Below are 12,503 nucleotides of genomic sequence, written 5' to 3' on the forward strand. Positions count from 1 at the left end.
TAATTTGGGAGCCAGGACGTAATCTGAAATCCTGCTGTCTTGTGTCTGGTAACTAATATGATCATGAGGTGGGGATGCCGGTGTTGAGCTAGGTAGGCACAGTAAGAAGTCTCACAACACCAAGTTAAAGTCCAACAGGTTTATTTGAAATCATGAGCTTTCGGAGCGCTGCTCCTTCATCTCTCACCCGAGTGGCCGAAAGCTTGTGAATCCAAATAAACCCGTTGGACTTTAACCTCGTGTTGTGAGACTTCCGAATGTGATCATGATGGCTGTTGCACTGAGTGTTGTGGTTTTATTATTTCTGTATAAGGTTTCACATTTCTCCCTGCGGTGATTTTTCGATTTGTCTTCTCCAGGATGCAGTCGAAGTGTGTAAGAAGTTTATGCAGCGTGATCCGGATGAACTACGGTTTACAGTGGTGGCTCTTCACAAGCCATAGAGGGCGTCAAATTTGGAACGTGAAAGGGGAGCGGCAAAACCTAAACTTGAATTGGCCTCCAGTGATGTTGCTTTACTCCAGTCCCTGAGCTTGTGATAGTCTTGATCTGTTTTAACTTGTGTAAAGACTTAATTTGATTCTGGAACATGTCCAATTGCCCCTCCCTCCGGAAGTCTGATAACAAAGTGTACATTGGTGTGTACTTTTTGTCTCCTCACCTGTAAGCAGCAGGACCTCAGTTTCTGAAACTTACCCCAGTGACTAATGGAAAGCAGTAGAAACTTACCTGAGGGAAGGGGTTGCGAGATTCTTGCTGTCCTGTTCACCCCCAGCTGCAGCTGTACTTTAATCACTGACTAGCAAACAAATGGACATCTTGCAATAGCTGGAACATTGTACGCAAGAGCAGGTAAAAATCTGATGCTCCTTGCTTTCTAAATGTGCTCAATAAATTAATTATTGGTATCCGTGTATTCTGGTGATTTCCTTGCATCTGGAAAATGATTTCTTCAGAAAGAACGGGTCAAAAACATTTGGTGCCTATTCAGTCCGTAAAGCTGTCCAAATGTTCCAACAACGCTCTCATCTATCCCACAAAACACCTGAGAACTGCATTTTTCCAGTGGCAAGTTTTTCTTTATTAATTCATGGGGCCTGGGCATCGCTGGCTGGCCAGCGTTTATTGCCCATCCCTAGTTGTCCCCGAGAAGGTGGTGGTGAGCTGCCTTCTTGAATCGCTGCAGTCCACATGCTGTGGGTTGACCCACAATGCCGTTAGGGAGGGAACTCCAGGATTGTGACCCAGCGACTGCGAAGGAACAGCGATATATTCCCAAGTCAGGATGGTGAGTGGCTTCGAGGGGAACTTGCAGATGGCAGTGTTCCCAGGTATCTGCTGCCCTTGTCCTTCTAGATGAAGTGGTCGTGGGTTTGGAAGGTGCTGTTTACGGGTCTCTGATGAATTCCTACAGTGCATCTTGTAGATAGTACACGCTGCTGCTACTGAGCGTCGGTGGTGGAAGGATTGAATGTTTGTGGATGAGGTGCCAATCAAGCGGGCTGTTTTGTCCTGGATGGTGTCAAGCTTCTTGAGTGTTGTTGGAGCTGCACTCATCCAGGCAAGTGGGGAGTATTCCATCACACTCCTGACTTGTGCCTTGTAGATGGTGGACAGCCTTTGGGGAGTCAGGAGGTGAGTTACTCGCCGCAATATTCCAAGCCTCTGACCTGCTCTTGTAGCCACTGTGTTTATGTGGTGAGTCCAGTTGAGTTTCTGGTCAATGGTAACCCCAAGGATGTTGATTATCCATGGGTTTTCTGGGTAGAGCAAGGATCAGAATTTTTCCTCTGATCTGAAGGGAAAAGACTTGCATTTATACAGCACCTTTCCCATGGCCTCAGGATGTTTCCAGGCACTTTACAGCCAATGATGCTTTGAAGTATAGTCAGTGTAGTAACGCAGGATACACAGCAACCAATTTATGCACAGCAAGCCCCCTCATACAGACATGTGGTAATCACAAGATATATCTGTCCTTTGTGATTTGAATTGAGGGATAAATGGCATCTTCTGCACTATGGTGATTCTATGTGTTGCGGGGTTTTTCAGAGACCAGGTATTGCCTAACCTCAGCTAATTCAAAGACGCGGGATGTCAGTATGCTGGTTAAAGACATATCTTTTATTTGACCAACGATTGCTGGGAGAGATAGCATTGGGTAGTCCAACACCTCTGATGAGAAGGTCCTGAGCATTCCAACACCACTCTGAAGTTACAACACATCACACAAGACAATTATACATCTTCAAGTTCGCTTTTCCTGCCTTCCTGTTAGTTACGAACCATGATGTGGAGATGCCGGCGTTGGACTGGGGTAAACACAGTAAGAAGTTTAACAACACCAGGTTAAAGTCCAACAGGTTTATTTGGTAGCAAAAGCCTCACAAGCTTTCGGAGCTCCAAGCCCCTTCTTCAGGTGAGAGTTACGAACCAGAACTTCAGTTACGAACCAGTCATCATTAATACAAATGAATCCTTGTTAACAGTTGTCATATACCTTAGCCAATTACACTCTACGCTCTGACATCATGGGATTTCATTGGTCCGTAGAATGTGAATGCTTCTTTCCCCCTGTTGCTCAGCAACCCCTGACACTTAGCCATAGAGTTCAAAGGTGCTGTTCTCACCAACTGTCAATTACGTCAATGGTCGAGTCAGACAGTTGGTATTCCAGTGTCTGAGAAGCACTGTCTTATCAGTACGAATTATACAGTTCTAATCATACTGTGGCTTTGGGAATCCATACTGTCAGTAACTTATGCTGACAAGAATATACACATTCTGTGGTTTCATTGTTCCAAAGAATGTGGTTTGTCTCATTTAAGTCTTCATCCCATCATGCTTTTGGGCAGCCTGCTTTTGGCTAAAGTGTACAGATTACTTAAAAAATACATTTTAAAACCCAAAATACACGTTTAAATCAGAAATACTTATTCAAATCTCTTACTCGTTTAAATCTCTTTATTGTGATTATATGTGTTTTAATGCAAATAGTACCCCTGTTAGTCTGTAAGTCTTATCTGGGGTAATTTCAATCAGTGCTGGTAGTTTTATCAGTGTCTAAAATCCCTGATTATTTGAACTTTTTCTAATGATTCTGTGTTTCTATAAGTGTTGGCCAGGCCTGGAAATCATACCACAGGGCCTTTTATATCCATCCGAGAGAACATAGGGGACCTTGTTTTGACATTTCACCCAAAAGGCTGCACTCACTCAGTACTGCACTGTAGTGTCAGCTGAGAATTTTGCATTCAAGTTTTGGAATGAGACTTGAATGCACAATCTTTTGATTTAGAGGCAAAATTGCCTCAGCCGGGCCACAGAAGGGAAAATCTCTTCTACTTGCGGCCCTGTCTTAACAATTTTATACTTTTGTCATTTTGTTTTGTCACGTTAAGATAAACAACTTGCATGCAATTATTAATTCCACTCAGCCTTTTAAAAATCTCATCCATCACTTTCACGAATTTCATTAGACTTCTAGATCGTCTGCTGACCGAAAGACATGCTGGTTAGGGTGCATTGGCCATGCTAAATTCTCCCTCAGTGTACCCGAACAGGTGCCGGAGTGTGGCGACTAGAGGATTTCCACAGTAACTTCATTGCTGTGTTAATGTAAGCCGACGTGTGACACTAATAAATAAGTAAATGGAATGTCACGTGAAGACGCAGCGACATTGGGACACATGTTCCAACATCTCGCACAATTTTGCAGGTTGGTTGCCTTCCCACCCAAACAATGTAAAATTCTGGCCATGATTGAACAATGTTTCTTATTAGATTGATTTCCTGGACACTTGATTCAATTCCCTCTGGGATCCAGGAGTAAATGGGCAGAGTCTATAAAAGCTGATTCACTGGAATGAGGGGCGGCACAGTGGTTAGCACTGCTGCCTCACGGTGCTAGATTAAATTCCTGGCACCCGTCACTGCGTGGAGTTTGCATGTTCTCCCCATGTCTGCGTGAGTTTCCTCCGGGTGCTCCGGTTTCCTCCCACAGTCCAAAGATGTGCGAGTTAGGTGGATTGGCCATGCTAAATTGTCCCTTAGTGTCAGGGGGACTAGCCAGGGTAAGTGCATGGGGTTATGTGGATAGGGGACTGGGTGGGATTGTGATCGCCGAATTTCCTCCTCCTGTAGGCTTCTATAATTCTATGAGTGAGCACACACGATAAACCAAATGGTTATTTAGATGGATGAATTTACCATAACTGCCCGATTTTCTAACTGTTAGAACCTTGGGTGAAAATTACCACTTTTAAAAACAAAAGAAGAAATGATGTAATCAGACACATAGTAATTTTTATTAATTCTACCTTCGAAGTTTGGAAACACACAATTAGTGTGTGTTCTGTTTCAACAGTATCTTGGCTATTGTGCAACAATGAGGTGTTACAAAGCTGGTATGTTCTGTATAGTCACAACATGCTCCTTACAAAAAGTATCACAGTTCCCACTAATCTTGTGCACAGATGTTTAACTTCTGTTTTAACAGTAAAGTTTCCATTAACTCTTTTCCGGGCTGAAAATACTTAAAGCCACTTTCTCACAGTCTGTCAAATCATTGCAAATGGCATCTATGTTATATTCCAACCTGCTATTTAGCAATTTAAAATTTGTTTATAAATGGTGCCATTATTGCAGATTGTTTAATGAGAAACATAATTTTCATCTACTTGATACTGTCTATGATTATGAGTTGCAATGAACTCATGTAGAATTGGGGAACTCCTGTTGAAAAAGCTAAATATCATAGAATCCCTACAGTGCAGAAGGAGGCCATTCGGCCCATCAAGTCTGCATTGACAGCGATCCCACCCAGGCCCTATCTCCGTAACCCCACAAATCCCTCTAACCTACGCATCCTGGGACACTAAGGGGCAATTTAGTATGGCTAATGCACCTAACCCGCACATCTTTGGACTGAGAGAGAAAACCGGAGCACCTGGAGGAAACCCACAGATACGGGGAGAACGTGCAAACTCCACACAGACAGTGACCCAAGCCGGGTATTGAACTCGGGTCCCTTGAGCTGTGTGGCAGCACTGCTAACCACTGTGCCACTGTGCCCCAGGACCAAGGATTAACTCACTGAACTGCAACCCTGTAAATTAAGCATTGATGGGTGTAGGAATGGAGTAGATTCAAGGGCTAATTTGGATTTAAATGTTACGGCTACTGAACCAGTCTTCACAATGTGCTGGGTACTGATAGTATTCCTGTCACTATTGTCATTCAATGGCATATGCTATTGTGTGAACTGGGGTATGTGAGAGATGTTCATGCAGTACACTCGATCACCTGCCAAGTTACACATCCAATCAAAAGGGATATGGGAAGAGGAATGGGTGCCCCAGGACTTTCCACCTGTCAGATATCACTCCAAGTAGCTGATTGTGTGCACCAATGGCCATACCCTGAGATCTTAACTTGACAGTCTTGCGAAACAGATGGGGCCATTAGCTTCTGCATTGTCGGGACTTCACCCTTGAATGTACAAGAAGACAGGGAATGGCGACTAAAATCCTAACATGTTAGTAGACAATGGCTTAGAAGGTGTGTAACACATCTGGGGCACTGTCATGACATATAGGAAGTTAACTGGCCACTCATGTATGAAGAGTCTGGGAACTCGCACAGTATAAGCCCCATAGTTAGTCTTGTTTATGTATTCATTTAGCACATATATAGTCACAAAGCTAAGCTATAGCCTTCTCAGTGGCTAGATGGAGTTCAGTAAGTGCATACCTCTTGGTGATGTGGGCCATTGTTTGGACTGTACCACAGCTGCAGCCTGGATGGTCTTGGTGACCCCGCTGATGTTGCATGGCCATACAGAGGCCTTGGTCAGACTGGAAATGCATTAAAGGGCACATGGTCACCATGGGAGGTCAAAGCCAGGTAGGCAAGCAGTGGGATCTACAGTGAAATGGTGATTTCTGCGGATGTTTCCTCTGGCCAAACTTCCTGCTAGAGGCCAGTGGCTGTTACTCCTTGGAGTGGTGGGTTCAACCATGTGGGGTGGTGTGAGAGAATGTGTACTGCTGGTGGGGTGAGGGGGTCATTGAATAAGGGAAGGCTTGGGTTGGAGTGCACCTTTGACAGAAGCTTACCCGTAGGGTGGCGGTGGGGTTGAGGGAATGTTCTTCAGGACTGGGAGTTAGGGGAGGTAAGTTGGTTAAAAGATACCTGGATACCATTTGCAATGATTTGAGGTGCTGTGAGCATACGCATTGTTGAGTTGCACATGGATACATTTGATGTGGACTGATTGTTACCACACTAGTACACAGTATTCTGCAGTTGAGTACGTGATGGCAAGAACAGAGATCCTTAGGGACTTGGCCATTGACTCTCATGAGGTACTGGGAAGATTGTTTGGGATTTTAATTTTTCCTGCATCTCGATGAGGTAATTTCTGTACGTGAGGGTTCTGGCAAGGGTGACATCTAGATAAACAGTGTGGGGATCATGCTTCAGACCCCGGGCATGCAGGGTGATGGTTCAGTTCTGGCATTGTGATGGTGGCATGTGCTAGAATCTGTTTCACTGGTGCTCGGTTTTAGGTGCCATGTCTTGCCACAGCTGTTCAATATCATGGTTTAGTATATATTCCACACCCAGGAAAGTCTGAGCCTGTTTGCCGCAGCAACAATCCTCAGTGTACCAGGACTCAGTTGGAGGTAGGTCGCTATTTTCTTTTATTCATTCGTGGGACATGGGCGTCGCTGGCTGACCAGCATTTATTGCCCATCCCTAGTTGCCCTTGAGAAGGTGGTGGTGAGCTGCCTTCTTGAATCGCTGCAGTCCATGTGCTGTGGGTTGACCCACAATGCCGTTAGGGAGGGAATTCCAGGATTTTGACCCAGCGACTGCAAAGGAAAGGCAATATATTTCCAAATAGGTTGGTGAGTAGCTTGGAGGGGAACTTGCAGGTGGTGGCGTTCCCATGTATCTGCTGCCCTTGTCCTTCCAGATGGAAGTGGTCATGGGTTTGGATGATGCTGTCTAAGGATCTTGGGTGAATTACTGCAGTGCACCTTGTAGATAGTACACACTGCTGCTACTGTGCATCATGGTTAATTACCATAAAAATTATCATAAAACTACCGGCCACATCCCAGTATCTATGTACAAGTTGAACAGGGTTGGGACTAAGGCAAACACCTGGGATAGTCCATTTGTCACTCATATGCAATTGGAATCATTTGTCCCAGAGTAATAGTTCAATGGTGTCTGTAACCCAGGGAGGGAGAGCTCTTGACGAATAGGCCAATGTGCCAGATTGAATTATAACTGCAGTGAGCTCAAGGAAAACTGTGCCTATTTTTAAATGATTTTGAAAGCCACTTGATGCGCTATCAATAAGGCGAAAGACTACCTTTGTGCCAATACAAGTGTAGGCTTTTATTCACAACAGAATCAGGAGCAGATCCCAACAAATAACCGACCTGGACTGAACAAGGGGGAGGAGACAGCCACCTTTATACTAGGTGCCAAGGGGAGGAACCAAACCGGAAGGGGGTGTGTCCAGGTATGACAAACACACACAACAGTGGTCCAAATAGGACAAAGGCACAACTGAGATCCACCACACCACTTACAGTGAAAGTGGTGTGTGTGAACACCTGAGCTGCTTCCTAGTTGAAAGACGGCTTGGTCCACACTCCGGATGCTCTTGAGCTCTGGTTTGATCTGCTGTGGGATTAGGTGCTCTGCTGTTTTGAAGATACTGGGATGTTGGCCGGTAGTTTGATGGTAATTTGGGGACTTTGCATTGGCTACAAGCAGGACAGGAAGAGGTGACTAGATCAGATTACTTTTACTATGCAAGATATTTCTCCTCTCAAATGTGGACACCCACCCATGTGAGGGGGATAAGCAGGTGACCAGCAATGAGCCTGCACGGTTGTGAAGCTGGATTGCTAAGAGGCACACAAGTGTTACCCTTTCAGTTGTGAGTCCCCCTGCTGGCTGGTCCATGCAGCACCAAACTTAAAACACATTTTGAAAACTTAAAAACTTTGAAACTGGAATTCTGAACGCAATGGACACTTTTAAACTTGCAGCCGGACAAAGAAGAATCATGAACCTATTCACGAAAATATCCCTAATTATATACTTACTTAAGTCTCATGTCTTTGTTGCTGAGTGGCTTGGTGGCACAGTGGTTAGCATTGCTGCCTCACAGCGCCAGGGACCTGGGTTCGATTCCCGGCTTGGGTCATTGTCTGTGTGGAGTCTGCACGTTCTCCTCGTGTCTGCGTGGGTTTCCTCTGGGTGCTCCAGCTTCTTCCTACAGTCCGAAAGACGTGCTGGTTAGGTGCATTTGCCATGCTAAATTCTTCCTTGGTGTAGGTAAACAGGTACTGGATTGTGGCAACTAGAGTTTATTTATTAGTCACAAGTAACTTCATTAACATTGCAATGAAGTTGCTGTGAAATTCCCCTAGTTGCCACAGTCCGGAGCCTGTTTGGGTCAATTCACCGAACCAGCACATTTCTCAGACTGTGGGAGGAAACCGGAGCACACGGAGGAAATCCACGCAGACAAGGGGAGAATGTGCAAACTCCACACGGACAGTGACCCAAGCCGGGAATTGAATCCGGGTCGCTGGCACTGTGAGGCAGCAGTGCTAACCACTGTGCCACCGTAGGGGATTTTCACAGTAATTGCATTGCAGTGCTAATTTAAGACTACTTGTGACTATAATAAATAAAGTTTAAAAAAACGGATTGTGCAATGAGAGACACAACACTTAGTGCAACTCGTAGTTGTTAGCATCGACGCAACACAGAATTGAAGAATTCCTGCTGGAATTGCCTTCATCGATCATGTACATAGAGTATAAAAATTGGCAAGTCTTTTTACAGCTGTATAGAACTTTAGTTAAACCACATTTGGAATATTGCATACAGTTCTGGTCGGCACACTACTAGAAGGTGTGGAGGCTTTGGAGAGGGTACAGAAAAGGTTTACCAGGATGTTGCCTGGTTTGGAGGGTATTAACTATGAGGAGAGATTGGACAAACTTGGTTTGTTTTCACTTGAATGTTGGAGGTTGAGGGGTGACCTGATAGGAGTTCACAAAATTATGAAATGCATGGATAGCCAGAGTCCTTTTCCAAAGGTGGAAATATCAATTACCAGGGGATATAGCTTTAAGGTAAAAGGAAGAAAGATGTGAGAGGCAGTATTTTTACACAGAGGGTGGTAAGTGTCTGGAATGCACTGCCAGAGGGAAGCAGATACAATAACAATATTTAAGAGACATCTTGACAGATACATGAATGGCCAGGGAATAGAGAGATATAGCGTAGAGCAAAAGGTCTTTAGTTTAGAAAGGCGTCAAGAGTTGCCACGGGCTTGGTGGGCCAAAGGGCCTGTTTTGTACTATACTGTTCTTTCTGTTTAGTTTATTTATTAGTGTCACAAGTAGGCTTACGTTAACACTGCAATGAAGTTACTGTGAAAATCCCCTAGTCGCCACATTCCAGTGCTTATTCGGGTACACTGAGGGAGAATTTAGCATGGCCAATGCACCTAACCAGTACGTCTTTCGGACTATGGGAGGAAACTGGAGCACCCGGAGGAAACCCACGCAGACACGGGGAGGACATGCAAACTCCACACAGACAGTAACACAAGCCAGGAATTGAACCCGGGCCCCTGGCGCTGTGAGGCAGCAGTGCTAACCATTGTGCCACTGTACCGCCTTTTTTCTGGAAAGCTAAATATAAGTGAGGCTTAGCTCACTGAACTGCCACCATGTAAACTGAGCAACAATGGATGTGTCGGATTGGAGTGTATGGTGATAACTAATATACATCCCAGATATTATTGGGCGTTAGCGTTAAACATCAGGTATCTCAGTTCTGCAACTGATTAACCCTGATGCTGTTTGTTATCTATTTCCTGTTTTACAGTTGACATTTTTCTTTCCATTATACCTTTTCTGTGTATCAAAATAAAAAGTTTGTGTGAACCCTCAGTTCACACCAATGTTGGATAGTCCTGGGGAAAATGGGGCAAAGGGGAAGGGACTTTAATAACTAAATTAGTTACATGTATATATGCTAAGTTTATTAAATAGATTAACTTACTTTAATTAATTAATAGAATGTGTCCCAGGCTCACTAATAACATTAAATTGAAGTCATGAATATTAAAATACCTCAAGATGCCTCTGCTCCATGGTCTGGGATTCCCTTGCCAATCACCTCCATTTTCTTCTTCTCCCTGAATACCCATACCCTCCGACCCGCAACCCCCCCCCCCCCCCAACTCCATTTGTCACTTTGTCACTCCTGTCTTCGTCAATTAAAATCCACCTCAAGGGTGGCACGGTGGCACAGTGGTTAGCAGTGCTGCCTCAGAGTGCCAGGGGCCCAGGTCCAATTCCAGTCTTGGGTCACTGCCTGTGTGGAGTTTGCATATTCTCCCTGCGCCTGCGTAGGTTTCTCCCGGGTGCTCCGATTTCCTCTCACAGTCCAAAGATGTGCGGGTTAGGTTGATTGGCCATACTAAATTGCCCCGTAATGTCAGGGGGATTAGAGGGTAAATATGTGGGGTTAAGGGGATAGGGGCTGGGTGGGATTGTTGTCGGTGCAGGTTCAATGGGCCGAATGGCCTCCTTCTGCACTGTAGAGATCTATGATTATGACTCTGTGACGTGCTCTGCCATGTTTACTGAATTTAAGGCACTATAAACGTTGTTATAAGCATTAATCTGTTTGACACCCCTTTAAAGTAGTCGACAAGAAACACTCTAGATACAGGAAACCTTTATCTGTTATTGCCAACAATAATGTGTCACCTAAACTCTTTTGTTTTGGTTATTTACAGTTTCATCTATCACCATAGTGCTGTACCCACAGCAGACAGAACAGAATATGCTTTCAACAAATAGCCCAGTATTTCTGGCTCTGACTGTGCATTGGATTTGCTAACTTGAGCCTGCTTTAGCTGCACTGCAGAGCTTTGAAAGCGAGCTTTGCGTACTGTTATCCCAGGAGAGTTGTACCTGGAAACTCTGGGTCATTCACATAGGATGAATCATTCAACGGTTCCCACATTCCTGTGGTCTGTCTCAAAGCACTTTTAGCCAACTCTTTTTGCCACCGTTCATTGTTTCAAGGTTTGCTGTTGTTTAACAATTACCAATACAAAGGCCATTTGACATTCTTGCAAAAGGTTGTCATTCAAGATTTTCTGGGCCATTTGTTTCCTTCACAAATTTGAAAAAAAATGTCACGCAACACCAGGAAAAGTGAAGAAAAGTTCGACTGCTGAAAAGTGACTGTAAATGAAAGTAAAATACTTTTATTAAACTTTACACACAAAGGAAAATACAGAATGTAACAACGCATTTCTAAAAAATGAACCTCTCCCTCTTCCGAGAGTCACTTCTCTCCACAGCAAAGATACACTTTTGTTACTTAAATTATTGTGATTTCATAGAATCATAGCATCCTATTGTGCAGAAGGAGGCCATTCGGCCTATCAAGTCTGCATCAACCACAATCCCATCCAGTCCCTATCCCCATAACCCCCCCCATGCATTTATCCTAGCTAGACCCCCTGACACTAAGGGACAATTTAGCATGGCCCATCCACCTAACCTGCACATCAGTTCCTTAGTCAACTTCCGCATTCCTATTGTTTTCACAGGTATCTACATCACAGCATTCAAATCTGGATAGCATCACTGCTTAATTTTAAAATTTCTTGTACATGAATATTAGGATTGTTACTCCCCCAAGTTGTACTGGAATCTTCAGGAATTAAACATCAATCTCTTGAATGAACTGGAAACATTAATTGAGGCAGTAAAAAATGTTTTTTTCTCTCATTTTCTTCAAACTTTAATGTTTATTAGTCATATCAAAAAAATTGGAGATGTTTGTCTTGGCTGGGTGGTTCGGGGTGATAGATCCTATGATGAAACCTCCACGAATGTGGACAGCACAGTGGCACAGTGGTTAGCATTGCTGCCTCACAGCGCCAGGGTCCCGGGTTTGAATCCTGACTTGAGTCACTGTCTGTGTGGAGTTTGCACATTCTCCCCGTGTCTGCGTGGGTTTCCACTGGGTGCTCCGGTTTCCTCCCACACTCCAAAGATGTGTGGGCTAGGTGGATTGGCCATGCTAAATTGCCCCTTGGTGTCAGGGGGGCTAGCTAGGGTAAATGCATGGGGCTATGGGGATAGGGCCTGGGTGGGATTGTGTTCGGTGCAGATTTGATGGACCAAATGGCCTCCTTCTGCACTGTAGGGATTCTATGAATATGGTTTCGGCTGCCGGGCACTGCTTATTGGCTTTTGATCAAACAACATTTGTATTTTAAATTCTCATCTTTGTTTTCAAAACTCTCCGTAGCCTTGCCACTCCCTGCCTCTGTAATCTCCTCCAGCCCCGCAACCCTCCAGGATATCCACACACCTCCTGCCTTTTGCACATCCCCAATTTTAACTGCTATGCTATTGGCAGCCATGACTTCA

At 44.5% G+C, this 12,503-nt stretch overlaps 1 protein-coding gene across 3 annotated transcripts in view; it reads left to right on the forward strand.

The window, feature by feature from the left end:
* The window catches only part of uchl3 (ubiquitin carboxyl-terminal esterase L3 (ubiquitin thiolesterase)), a 61,652-nt gene extending 60,915 nt beyond the window's left edge, over positions 1-737 (forward strand). For all 3 annotated transcript variants that reach the window (XM_078221591.1, XM_078221590.1, XM_078221592.1), the window contains one exon: positions 360-737. In XM_078221591.1, the coding sequence (XP_078077717.1) occupies positions 360-443 (84 nt within the window). In that variant the 3' untranslated portion in view covers positions 444-737. The remainder of the gene's footprint in view (positions 1-359) is intronic.
* The last annotated feature ends 11,766 nt before the right edge of the window (positions 738-12,503 follow it).

Source organism: Mustelus asterias, chromosome 10 (assembly GCF_964213995.1).
Source record: "Mustelus asterias chromosome 10, sMusAst1.hap1.1, whole genome shotgun sequence".
Lineage (NCBI taxonomy): Eukaryota > Metazoa > Chordata > Chondrichthyes > Carcharhiniformes > Triakidae > Mustelus > Mustelus asterias.